The 14,144-nt window shown below is 44.1% G+C and overlaps 1 protein-coding gene across 1 annotated transcript in view; it reads right to left on the bottom strand.

Moving 5' to 3' along the window:
* The window catches only part of DGCR2 (DiGeorge syndrome critical region gene 2), a 45,686-nt gene extending 31,801 nt beyond the window's left edge, over positions 1-13,885 (bottom strand). Inside the window, exon 1 of the mRNA XM_059484947.1 lies at positions 13,593-13,885. Within this exon, the coding sequence (XP_059340930.1) occupies positions 13,593-13,671 (79 nt within the window). The 5' untranslated portion in view covers positions 13,672-13,885. The remainder of the gene's footprint in view (positions 1-13,592) is intronic.
* Between the last annotated feature and the right edge of the window lie 259 nt (positions 13,886-14,144).

Here is a 14,144-nt window from a genome sequence, read left to right as displayed (position 1 = left end):
AAAGGATTCACAAGTTAGTAAAGTCTGATACATTATAAGATAGTCTTTTAGTAGCTGACTAGAGATGCACTAGGTGTTCCTGTTTACACAGCAAATATAGATTTTAATCTACTTCAGTTTTTAACACAAAGAAATGTAATTTTTTATTTGCTACACTAATTGTTCTTGTCTGCTGAGCTTCACTTGTATGAAAATTGAGATTTGATTAAATGTACACTCAGCATTTAATGTTATTTCAATTATAAGCTATTACTCTGAAATTCATGTACTGGAAGAGATAAGCTTGAAGTACATGGGTTGGTTTTATACGTAAGCTTTCAATGAACAATGGCAGGTTTCTGTGTACATCAAACTTGCTTTGCTTATTTTGATCACATTTCTCAAGGTTGGGCATGGTAGATCCTCTGGCATCATTTTTATTTACAGATCAAAGGAAAACAAAGGACAAAAATACTTCCTCCTTTCCCAGTGTAAGTCACTCATTGTCCCAGAGCAGCTGAACCAACCTGTAAGGGAATATTCTGTTCAGATTTCAAGAGGCAATTACAGCCATCAAAAGCTGATTAAGCATTAACAAAAACTCTAACTACAAGTGCTTAGACCAGTAACTCTTCTTATTCAGATTTTAACTTGTCCAACAGGTCTTTCTTATGTTTTGTAATACTCAACCTACATACTTAAGACCTGTACCTACATGTTGCATTATCCTTTCATATTTTAACACATTTAGGAATAAGTTTACTAAAATTATTTTTTTTTCTTAAATCACTGTTTCTATATAACCTGAGCCATGCTACACTGCATGAGTATGGTCAGATCCCAGTCTCTGCCAGCAAAAAGCCCAATTCAATAAGTCCTTCACTCCTGGAGATTGTGTTGAACACCAGTGCTCACCAAATGCCTACAAACAAGCACCAGAGACAAAACAGCAGAAGGAACACCACACCCACCACCATCAAACAAACACACACCACTCTATATCTAATATTTATGTTCAAGAGGAAGCACAACACAATCAATATTGCTCTACACTGGTATTTACTGCAGTAACATAAACTTTAAAATACTCTTAATACTTCCAACACAACATAATGGTGGTTATCATAATGTAGTCTTCAGCAGATATGTGAAAAAACTGTCCTTAAGGTAATCATCTGTATTTAAAAAGCAGTTTCCCTAACCTGGATGTGTCCCAAGCCCACAGGTGAAGGTCACTGGAGCAGGTACAGCGTACATCTCACAAAATCCCTGCCAGCCTGAAGGAGCAGGGCTGTGCTGCCCCACTCTGCTCTCAGTGGCCAATGCCAGCTGCTGGCTCTTGGGGACAGAGCAGCTCACAGCAAACCACACCTGAGGATGCTCTGACTCAGTCCTAAAGAGGCTCTCTTGTCTTTAACCTGTCTCTGAGGTACCCCCAGTCCTTACAAGGGCTCTGCTCTCAGGGAAGAGAAGCCATACATAAATGGTATTTCCCTCAGCTCCAGAGAAGTCCCCACTAACCACTCATTTCCCAGCAGGTCCTTGTGTCACTCGGTGAATCTCACACCAATTCCGTATTTTTGAGTTTATCATTACACCCCCCACTGCTGCATTCAGTGTAGCAGAATAAATAAATACAGCACTTTATAACAAAGTCACGGTAGGAGGAAAGCAGACTACAACACTGATCTTTTCCAGAGAATAAAACAATTTATGAAGCTAATGTGTCACCATCAGTTACCCATTTCACAGATAGTTTATTCATTTCTGGTTCTACTTACTGTTCTTCAAATTAAAAGCCTACAGAATAATTAAAATTAAAAACCTTCAGAAAAAATAAAAGCTAAAGAAAAACAGCATTCCATTTTCATGTCCAATTCCATAGAAGATAAAATGCTTGGTGATTCACCCATGATACTGCAAACATGCTTAGGAAGTACCCTTAGAGCATGTGGGTTCATCATGGCCTGAGTATGTGCAGGAGAGTATGAAAGCACAACAGCACCTAACAGCACAAAGCCTGGAGGGAAAAAAAGGCCATGGGATATGTCATAGCCAAAACACAGCCCACACTTATTCTCAAATCTAATTCCAGCTCCAAAAATTGGAGATTCTGAAGCTAAAATCCCATCTAATAGGAATGCATCAGTTCCAAAAATAAATAAATAATACATGTTAGAGGCACTGGCATTTTCTTCATAACCTCAGCATGCTGTTCCATGGAGTAATTAAAATTGTGACAGCATTCCAGCTGAAAACTGTAAATCCTTAATGAGTAACACTCATCAACATTCAGTATTACTCAGTGTTCTGTCATAGTAAGTTATGCTACATCACCTCAACATCCATCACAAGATTTTACAGCACAGTAAGGAATGGTAGCAGTCCCCTTCCCCTCGTTTGTTCTGCAGGTACCCACTCCCCAGAGCTGGGGACAGGGAGCAGAATGAGGCCCCCACAATCCAAGGGGAGACGTTCAGTGACCTGCTATGGCCACTCAGACACACACAGGGCTATGGGGCTGGACAGGATCCACCCAAGGATCCTGAGGGAGCTGCTGAAGCACTCACTGAGCCACTTCTATCATTTACAGCAGTCCTGGCCAGCTCAGCTGGTCCCAGCTGCCTGCAAATCAGCAAGAATGACAGCCAGCTGCTGTAAGAAGGGTCATAAGGTGGATATGGGGAATTTCAGGCTGGTCAGCCTGACCTCAGGGCCAGGGAAGGTTGAGGAGCAGATCATCCTCCATGAATGGCACGCACAGGACAGGCAGGTGCTCGGCCCAGCCAGCGTGGGTTTGTGAAAGGCAAGTCCTGCCTGACTAACCTGATCTCCTCCTAGGACAAGGTGACCCACTTAGTGGTCCAGGGAAAGGCTGTGGATCTCATTTCCCTGGTAGATTTTAGTAAATCTTTAACAGCACTTGCTGCAGCATTCTCACTGGCTGCTCCTGGTTCAGAGGGTAAACTCTTGACTCAGTAAAAAACCTTCAGACAGTGAGGCCAAGGGAGACCTCACCATCCTCTAGAACCATCTGGAAGGTGACAGCAAGGTGGGCTCAGCCTCTTCTCCCAAGTAAGAAGCAGCTGGACAAGAGCAATTGGCCTTAAATTGCATCAGAGGAGGTTTAGACTGGACATTACCAAGAAGGTTGCCAAGCATTGGAACAGGCTGTCCATAGAAAGAGAGTCAGGATCCCTAGAGGAATGTAAAAGAGGTGTTGATGTGACTTTGGGACATGTTTTGCTAGTGGACTTGGCAGTGCTGGGTTAATGGTTGGACTAGATAGTCTCAAAGGTCTTTTCCAACTGAAGTGATCCTATGATTCTGTATTTATTATACCTACACCCTGCACGAGCTTGGAACTGACCCAGTTTTTCCTTGCTCACAAGTGTCATTCACTGCAATTCATTGTCTGCTCTTTGCCTGGAGGGCAAACTCAAGGCCAGGAAGGAAGGAAAAGAGAAAGAGAAATCAAAATAACTACAAAAAAATTAAAAAGCACAGGCAGGGAACAGACACAGCATTCAGCCAAAGCAACAACATTAGAGCTTCTTGAATGGGAATCCTGGCTATAATTTTTTAAGACAGAAAATACAGACTGAGCTCCGTGAAAGTGGGCACTTATTCCTAAGACTGAAACAGAAAAAAAGTATTTCCCAATTCTCCAGCACTGCTAATACCAAAGAGAAAACAAAACTTGCTACTTGGACTAGGCTGAAAGAATACTGTGAATTAGGCAATGAAGCATTCCAGACTGAAAACCAGTTTATTTTCATAGTGAGAATACCAGGCTAAGCAACAGCCTTGCACTTCTCCCCCCAAGAAACTGTTATATTATGATAATAAGTAAAGAGGCAGAAGGGAAAAGCAAAATACAGCACAGGCACAAAGAGCAGTCAGTACAAACAAAACCCAAGCCATTGGTACTCCAGAAGCCTCTAATATGGCTCAAAATTCAAGCCCACTGTCTAACAACCTTGTTCAGGACCTCCAGTGTTTTGTACAGCCTCAGGCAGGATTTCAGTGTTTTAGTACAACAGTGACAAGTGACTTACACCTCTGCAGCACCAAACTTTTAACCCTTTCCCTAAAGAAAGCTGATCAGTGAAAGTGCCAATCACACCTCACAAATTCACTCAACAATTTCAAGCAAGCTTGAGAGAAGTCAAAACCAGGAAAACAGCATATGTCTTTCGAAAGCTTGCACAAGAGAAGCAAATTCTGACCTTCCTGAGCTTCAGAGGGCAGGAAACCCCCAGCTGGCTGCACTGCTCAGCAGGTGCCAGCCTGCCAGCACACCTGGTGTCACACTGTCACCACCAGGGTGGTTTCCCAGCTGGCAGCAGAGGAAGTGGTGAGTTGGGGTAACTGAACCTTTGCAAGAGACCCTGCAGGACCCCAGCTTGTTCATGCCAGAGAGCACACTGTGGGCAGGCAGAGGGACACAGGCCTTATGAAATCAGTGCCAAGCAAGGGTGCTGCAGCACAGGAGGGACACAGGGACAGAGAGAAGCCCACTGGAGTCCAGGTTTCATTAAGCCCCACTGCCTATGAAACACGCTCACAGGAAATAGTGCTAGGTAAACAGCTTTATTCCTTACACAGAATTTAAATACAGCCACACACACAACACACCAATTCTCCCAAGAAATGAAGGAACAAAGAAAAAGTCCATTAAGAACAACATCAGCACTGATATACTCAGCAAGTCATCAGCTGTGTCCAGAAAAGGGCACCAACAACAGCAGTGCTTTCTCCCTAGAATCCAAACACCAGGTCAGGGCAGATGGATTATCCCACACACACCACAAATCCTTCAGCTACCTGGGTTCCACAGCTCAAAGTACTTCTGTATCTGAAGCTGTTACCTGGTAGCTGCCCACCCAGAACTATTCCCAAAAAAATCCAGGCATGCGAGATGGTTCCTCTCCTCTCCCTGTATTCTCAAGATTAATACATCTCACCAAGTCAGTTTGGATCAGTATTTGTTCATATACAAAACAGTTTCACCAAGAATCAGTAGAGGAGGAGGCTGTATTCCCTTTGACCAAATAAACTATAGGTGTACAAAAAAAAAAAAAAAAAACAAAAAATCCCCAAACAAATAAACAGAACTAACATGAACCCCAAGCCCACAAAAAAAAAAAAAAAAAAAAAAAAAAAAAACACACAAAAAAAAAAAACCCAAAAAAAAAAAACCAACCAAACAACTAAAAGCTAGCAAATACTCTACAGAAACATATTTTCCTCAGAGGAAAAATTCAAATCCAAAATTTTACATGAACTGAATTAGTACTGCCTTTAGATCACATTTCAACAAGAAGAGGACCCAGATGAAACATGATAACAGCAATTCAGGAACTGTCAGAGCAATCAAGGCTAATTTGTAGCCTGAAAGTAGGAATTGCCAGATTTCAGCAGTATTACTTAGCAAGCCCATTTACTTTCAGCAAGACAACACATGTTCCGTCTTTGCAGGAAAACAAAAAAAGTTCCTATCTCATCTTTTTCTTTTTTAGTACACGATTCAGCAGTATTTAAGCATATTCCTTAAACTTTCAGCACATGAGCAATCCTAACAAATCAAATGAAAATATACAACTTAAAGCTAAGTATGTACTTTAAAAACTTTCCTGAACTAAAACATGAGGAATTGCAGTAGTCTTGAAAGCAAATAGCTGACAAAGTTCTACCTATGAAATCAGGTATTTTTAACTACACCACTCTCCAAAAACTAACATAATTTTTTAATTTGAAAACCAAATGAACATGGAAGACGTTCTCTACAGAGCCCTAAGAAAGTTAAAGGTCTTAAACAAGAATCTAGCAATTCAGGGAGATAGGAAAGCTGTGCCTGAGCACTATTCAAATGCAGGTCACACTAAAAAAAGCTTTTGCTCCTGTTTCACTTTTGTTCACATCTTGTACAAGACTCGATGAGCCAGCACCTAGAGCAAAAATTCAATACACAGAAATATTATGACCTCAAATACAGAAACCCAGTTTTATCCTTGCACAGGAGCTGGTGCAGTGGCTGTCTGTGCTGGAGCAAATGGCTCATGCTTTGAATAGCATTCCCCTGCTCCACTGAAGCCCAACACAGCAGGAATGTGGCCAGTGTCAGCCACAGCTCTGTCTGTCCACACTGGATGAGATCCTGTGCTTGCCTCTTCTCCAGCAAAACAAACACCTGAGGAGAAATTCCACGCATTGAACTCCTAAGTTTAACAGTTCCACCAGAAGTCAGCAAATACAGATCCAACCCAGCTGCAAAAAGGCACAGAACTCTCTCAGAGCAGTTTTCTCACCCCCCACACCTTCTAACAACTCAAGTACTGCCAGCACTCTTCAGTATCTGTTATTCCCACGTGCCAGGTACTATGCTACAAAACTTCATCTTTGTCATTTTTTAGCTGCCACCTCAATAGAAAAACTACATTCAATTTCATCAGTGCTCAGAAAGACAAAGATGGGCACTACAGCATTCTTGAATCATTTCCTCCAACCTGCTTACTGCCAGAATTGAGGTGGCATGATGCTCCTACTTAAATCTCTGAGCTCCCTCCTGCAAGATTCCCAACATTTCATGCAGATTTTCCCAGAACTCATTAATAGACTACTCTTATGTCACAGATTTTAACCAGTGAAGGGTCATTTAAGTGTATCAAATTCCCACAAATCCAACAGAGACAAAACACAAATGCAGTTTTAACCATCCCTAGACTGAAACAAGCTCCAGTAAGTTTTAAAGGCTTAAAAAAGCAAAATACTACTCATGCACAAACTCAAACCCAGCAGGTGTCAGAAGCAGGGTTATTTTCTTCTAAAGTGTATAAAAGATGGTAAATTACTTTTAAGTCAGAATAAATCTTTTTATTTATGTTGCTAAAGAAATATTAACACAAACCAAACACAGAAGTGCTAAGGGACAACACCAACCCAGTTCTGCAGCCAGCCCAGAACACTCAGCATCATTCTACTACAAATGGCACTTAATCCCATTTTTCTATTAGCTTTGACTTTCAAATAAATCCACTGGGCACCCCAAGTAACTGGTCCTATAGTGGGAAAGGCATGAGGGAGCACAACAGAAGCAGTGTATGAAAGAAAAGACAACACAGGAAAAAAGAATTACACAAATGAAAATATGACAAAGAAAAATCAGTTAAAGGACAAAAGAGCAGGGAATATCCCAAGAGCAGCCACCAAAAGCTACTTCTACATTTCCCCCCTAAGCTGGCTGATGATTCTCAAGCACAATAATCAATAAACAGAACAGAAGCTAAATATAATGTCAGACAACCAATTTTAATTTTATTTAAGTAGAAGCTGAATGTTACTTAGTTTAGTTGTAGACAATGAAGTAACTATCAATTGCTATTAAACTTAAAACCATATTACTAAATTCTGTGAATGGCAGGAAAATACTACAAATAACTTTCTTAGGAGATCCATTTAGCAAGTACCATGTAAACCCTGTTCATGAAACCCAGAATTAGCAGGCTGACCCTTTAACACAAAGGAAAAGTTTCACAGGAAACCACAAGATGCCAGAGGATTTCACAGTTCAGGGTATATGGATTAAAGGTTAATCCCAAACTCATGGTTTTAAGCAAATAAATTGCTCGAGTCCTGCTGCAGCAAATCAACAACTTCACCACCCAATCCATGTTTCCTCTTGGACTCAGGATCCTCCACAAAACCACCTCTGTGCCTGCCATGGAGGGATCCAGCATGAAGCAGAAACCCTTGAGGGTGTGGAGAGCCAGGAAGAACTGGGCACTGCAGGCACCCACCACACTCAGTGCTGCAGAAAAACTGGCACCTGAACTGTCCTGGAAAACTGTGAATCTGTTCCTTAAAGCTGCAGCTTATGAGGGACCTGTGCATTAGACTGCATTTATACAAATAATGAGCTATACCTGCAGGACAAACAAACTGGTCACTAGAGTTACCAAAAGAATCTGGCTTTGGAGTTTATCACAGGAAATCATTAACAATGTGCTTGACAAACACCTTCAGCAGTTGCCTGGGTTTGCCAGGTTTTCTTTTGGGACAGGACAGACGACCCCATCTCTTACACTCCTTCCAGCCATAACTTTCTATCAGCCTACACAGAATAAAAGATTAGCAAGGCTCTTCCCATCACAGGTTAACCCTTCAGATCACACAAAGATCTGCAGAGCCTCTCATTAGCTGTGCTCTGTTCCCTTTTTATCTAAGCTATTCCATGTCCAGCTATCACTGCAAGAACCCAATGCACTTCCCCACTTCAAAATACAGAACAATCCTGAGCACACACATTAAGGCTTGAAGGGCAGGAGCTGTGATTCCACTCAATTCCTTCCAGGCTCTGCTCCAGACAGAACCTTCAGGTATCAGAAGCTGCACTCAGGGTACACAGGCCTGCACTGCACAATGGGAAGTTCTGCTGATCACAAAAGAAGTTATTCACATGCACCTCACAGCATCAAACAAGAACTTATAAAAGCTGCAAGAAATCACCAGGTAAAAACCCAGAGACCCAGGCATTACTCAAAGATGGACCACAGAGGTACCTACTACTCTTACATTACAATTCAACATCAACACCAGCCCTAAAAAAGGTAATGCCAGGAGACAGAATGATTCATTGAAGTCTTGACTGGTTTTCTGACATTCACCAGGGGATTTTACATCTTTCATACTTGGTATCTGAAATTCCTCTCTTCAGTCTAGCTGTGCCTTTTCCCTCACATACCAAGAAAGAAGCACAGCTGCTCTCTCCTGCTGCAGAGAGAGGCTGTGACAGTGCTTCATCCTCCATTACTTCTGTTCTTCTGGACCAACCTTCCCCTGCCCCCAGACCTACTGTAAGACACAGGAGTCATGTATCTGCAAACCCCCAAGGTGCCCCTCTGGTTTATCACTTCTCAGAGCCAAAGCAGTGCAAACAGCCCTGCCTACTGACTCCTTTTTTCTCCTTTACTTTGTAGCCACAGCTAGCAGCAAATCCACTCGCACCTCAAAAATTTTGCTTTATCAGGAATTACCAGTCTTAAAGTATCAGACCTGCTAATAAGGTCTGATACCTTCTGCTTTGTCTCCCTGCTACACCGAGATCAGCCACAAAAAAGATTTTTTGCATCCGTCAGCCTCGCTCTGCACCTGTAAAAACAACAAACAGCAGAGCAAGGAACATCAGAACAAAACTCAATAACGGTAACAGTAGGAAGAAAAATAAAACTTAAAACCAGTAGATTAAGAAGCAAAAGGATGAGGGGGAAATACACCAGACTGGAAGACAGGGCAAGCCCTACGTTTAGCAAAATTAACTGAGGAGGTGTGATAAAAACCCTTCTACCCCTCACTCCTAGAACCTTCCTCTTGGGAATTCACCTAAATACACAGACAGGAACTGCAGCTAGCAACGACATGAACCTGAATAAATATCACTCACCACAGCTCTCACTGACGTGGAGACAGTGAACAAAGAGCAAAATAAGGGTTCATGTTTGCCTACCAACAAAGCATCTCCAGAGCAGAGGAACAATGGCCATAAAATCCTCAAATTTTATGACTCGTATATTTGGGTCTCCATTTGAATTAATCAATACACTTCAACTGGACAAAACCAGACCCATCCAGTCACAGCACACCAGTGGATCACCTTGAAACTGTGATGATCGTGGGTTTGCTTAGACCTCTACTCTGATGAATTCTGCCTTGCATGCAAGACCAACAGCCCTTGACTGAAAGACAAGGAAGGGTTAGCAATTTGAGCACATTTGTCAATTGTACTGTGTCAAAACACCAACACCTGACCTGTAAGAGCACAACCACAGCTGCCAGCAGGCTCCAAAGCGTATGGGATGTTCCAGCTGGGAGCTGGATGTGGGGTTTTAACCAGACCACTTGCACTGGCAAGTCTTTCTAAGCACTGCAGATTAAGTACGTTGTGCAATATTTTTTTGAAACAGAACTTGGGTAATAAAATTACTTCCTCTAGCTGGCTTTGAAGTGGAGAAGAAATGCTGCAAGAACAAGAACTCAATTGGCTTTTAGCTGCCTGGCAAATGCTCTAATAAGAAAGCCCAATGACCTACATTCACAAGGCTCTGCACTAAACCACTATTACAAAATCCAATATAAAGCCTGACCATGTTTAAGTGTTTTCCATTAGCAAGCAGCAGTATCTTGTTAGAGAAATATGAAAACATGTTATTGTCTTTAGTGATGATGATCTTAATTAATCCTCTAAATAGTATTCTGAAACGTGTCAGCGTGGTCATTCCAGACTGCTTAAGCTCCCAACACTACAGAAAGACACCAAAACCTCCTCAGTGGGATGCACTGGGGTGTTAACAGAAAAAGAAACTTATAAATATTCTCAAACTGTGGAAGACTGAATTTATAACAACTTACACCTCTGATGCTCTTCCAACAACCAACAGAAATGCACTGGTTCAGAAACTCGGGCAAAATCCAAGCTAGCACTAGAACAGATTATTGCAACTCACTTAACACACCACCGAAATATTTCTTCACACAAAGACATCAGCTATCTCAGCCAGCTAGTCAGATAACCTGGAGCAGATGGGTTTGAGTTGTCCTGGAAAAGATTTTATTAAATTCAACCCTAGTGTGGTAAATATCCCCAAAAAGCAACAGACCAAGTAAACTCAGCAAGTGTTTAAAGGAAACAATAAGTTAGTCTTTCACTCTACACCCATACAGTTGGAAGAGTTGGATACATTCAGCTTCAATTCACATTAGCAGATTCCAAAAACAGCGAGTAACACAACTCAAGGAGAAATGCCCTACTTTGAAAAAAAAGAACACTTTCAAAAATGCACTATAAAGCAAGCAACTAGTCAAACCAAGAATGATATGGTCAAAACTGAATGGGAAAGATGGAAACACTGGAAAAAAAATCTAAGAGGCAATTCTCAGGGGCTCAAAATTACCATTACAAGTTCACAGGTTCAGAAAAATCCAACTGCCCACAGTCCTTCAGGAACCCAAGGCTGCACAGCTGGGGCCACTATCATGGTATGTTGGAAGTACCTTGTGCTGTTAGTGATGGCAGTAGCACAAAACAGGCTCATGTAACCAAGAGAGAAAAAACTAAGGAAAAAAAAGTAAGTTTTAATTAATTTCTTCCTAATTTACTAAAGCCCACCTCACCCTAAATGCAGAAAAAAAAAGATCCATGTAAAATCACTGCCTTTCAGATTGCATGAAAAGATACTACAGTTGAGGAGGCTTAAAAGAAGGGTTTATTTATCTGAAGAGCACAGCAAGAACATGGATACAAAGCTAGTGTCAAATTAACATGGAAATACAAAGAGATGCCTGATCTGCCAGGACTGAATTGTGAAGGGACTACGCATTCATCTCTGAGTACATAAAACCTCCCAGGGCTCTGCAGCACTCATCTGATAGTTCCAAGTACAGATTTAAGCTAAGCAAGCTGCAGGCGTCCTTCCTAAACCAAAAAGACAGTTGCTACAACACAGAGGTTTAAAGAAGTGAAAAGGAAAGCAAACACCACCTGGGAAATAAATTCTAAGTCCAAGAACTCTTCCCTTTCTGCTGTCTCTCCCCAGAGCAGACATGGGAGACTTCTTCACCAGTGATTAAAGTGGTAAATTTGGTTCTGTGTGTCCTCTGTACTTGTGTGAGCCAGGTTTTCCCTACTTGCACCTCAGGGTTTCAGGATCAAACCATGTGCTCCTAATCTATCAAATGGGTGATTTGTTAGAGACAGCAGATTCAAGATATAAATTATGCAAACCAAACAAGCCAGGTGACATCGGCAGAGAGCTGAGGCCACCCAGAAGTGATGGACTCTGCTCTGAGGAGGAGGGAGAGGCATCACCATGGACAGCTCAGCCACCACGTAAACAGGATGGATGAGTCTATTCCACATGGAACTCAAACTCCTCACACAGCAAGGAATTCCAGCTGCAACACCACATCCAGATGCATCACCTCGGGCTCAGGAATACATATGGTTTGAGCAAAAGTCATGGAATGCTTATGGAGCTGCCACAGGGGAATTCTAACACTCCAAGTTTCAAAGCCAGTGGTGTAGAACCTGAGTAGATTAGTAAAGGTTTGCTCACAAGGACACTTCTGCCAGTGAGGCTACAGCACCACAAATCTCTAAAGCAGGCACATTACAGGTACAGCACCAGGGAAAACATCATTCATCTTAACAAAGTAAATCTAAGTGAAAAACTTGTGTTCATCCATCAAGCATCAGCTGTTGACAGAGGTACATTATCAAACTGGAATGACAAATGTGACACAATATGAAAAAGGCCATTTTTGAATTTCTAGGAGGCTACAAAGCTCAACACCAGCAGAGTTCAGGGTCAAGTCTACCCACCTATAAAAGCACAAAGACAGCTCTGAATAAGCTGAACCTTTTCACCCAGCAATGCAGCAGCCTGTAGCACTTAGTGCCAGCAAAAAGGAGCTGCCTGAAATCAGTTTTACATAGTACATTCTCAGCCATAAAAGCCTCTGTCTAGCTGTAATAATACCAGGCTACCAACACAACGGGGACTTTTTGGCTACTGAAGTGCATATCATAAGCCCTGTACATACTGCACTGCCAAAAAAACAAGGTAAAACAAAACAAGGCAGACACAGAGACGTTTCAACACCCAAGTTAGTTATTTCAATAACTCTGCCTACACTGACCCAATTGTCTTTCAGCTCTGCTGGGAACTCACTTAGACGCAGTTCATTAATACTGTTACGTTTTATTAGTCTGGGTCATGAAAGTTATTTCGAAGAGACAGAACAAGGGGGTTTCAAAGAACACCATGATTCTTACTCTCCTATTTACGAAGAGCACGTATCATCCAGGAACAGTCCCCTGGTGCGATGAGAGGGCGATTCCCAAACCTGCAAAGCCACGCTCATGCTTTTGCTACGGATGCTCTTTGGCAAGAGGTGCCCATGATAGCCGACGGCTTTGCCAAGCTCCAAGAGAGTTCAACACCCAAAAACAAACTCCAGCTGAGCGATATACCTAGAAAAACTGTAGTTTTCTCCCCGCAAACACCAACCATTTCTCCTAAGTTAATCATCTTAGGATTTTAAGCACCATGCCTAGCAGCTAGCACACAAACTCCATCCCTGAATTATCTCCCTAAAAGAAGCACAAACAGAACCAGACAGATGGACCAGGTGCGGCAGGTTTTTTTTCTCTCTTCCTGGCAGGATTAAACGGCACTTCGAAGCAAGCATTTTGTCTGGCCGCGTAGGCATCCAAGGCCCACAACATAGGAACAGGTAAGCAACAAGCACCTGAAAACTTCGGCACCACATTTTCTGCGCTCATGACCCGCAGGGTTCTGCAGATTTCTAGCCAAGCTTTCACACTTTGGCACCAAGGTTTTACCCCGAGCCCCAGGGTAAATCCAGGCTCTCTCGGATCCCGGCAGCCGGCACAGGGGACCGATGCTCGGCCGCGTCCCGGCTCTGTTCAAAGGCACAAAGCAGCGGCACAGCCCGGACCCGGCTCCGGCCGCTCCGGCCCCCGGTCCGGGCTGACCCCGGGGCTCTCCCTGCCGTGTGCCCGGGCCCGGCACCCTCGGCCCCGCCGCCGCCCCTACCTGGCCGCAGCGGCTCGGTGATGCTCAGCACCAGGAGGAAGAGGAGGAGGAAGGTGCCGCTGTCCGCCTTGGGCACCATTTATCCTCCGTTCATCCTCCCCCAGCACAGCGCCACAAACCCGCGGGGAGGGACGCGCGGAGCGGCGGGAGGAGGGGCCGCCGCCGGGCCCGCGGGGGGCCCCGGTCCGCACGGAGCTTTTCCCCTGCCCTCCCTCCGCCGTTCGCCGCCGCCCCGGGCGGAGCCGGCGGCCCAGGCTGCGGCGGGAGCGGCGGGAGCGGCGCGGGTCGGGCGGCCGCGCTGGGGCGGCTCGCAGGGCTCCGCCGGCGCACAAGATGGCGGCCGCACCTCCCCGCCGCCGTGCCCGCGCCGCCACGCCCCCTCCCGCCGCGCGCCGCCCGCCCAATCGGCGCTCAGGGGGGCGGGGCCGAGCGCGCGGATCAGTGCACGCCCCGCCCATTTACGGCGGTGGGCGGGGCCGCCGGCAGGGGGCGGTGGCGGGGCGGCCCCCGGAGTGCGCCCCGAGCCCTCAGTGCCCGGGATGGCGCTGATGG

This window comes from Ammospiza nelsoni, chromosome 18 (genome assembly GCF_027579445.1).
Source record: "Ammospiza nelsoni isolate bAmmNel1 chromosome 18, bAmmNel1.pri, whole genome shotgun sequence".
Lineage (NCBI taxonomy): Eukaryota > Metazoa > Chordata > Aves > Passeriformes > Passerellidae > Ammospiza > Ammospiza nelsoni.
The sequence above is the reverse complement of the archived record's forward strand: the minus strand, read 5'-3'. Positions and strand labels throughout refer to the sequence as shown.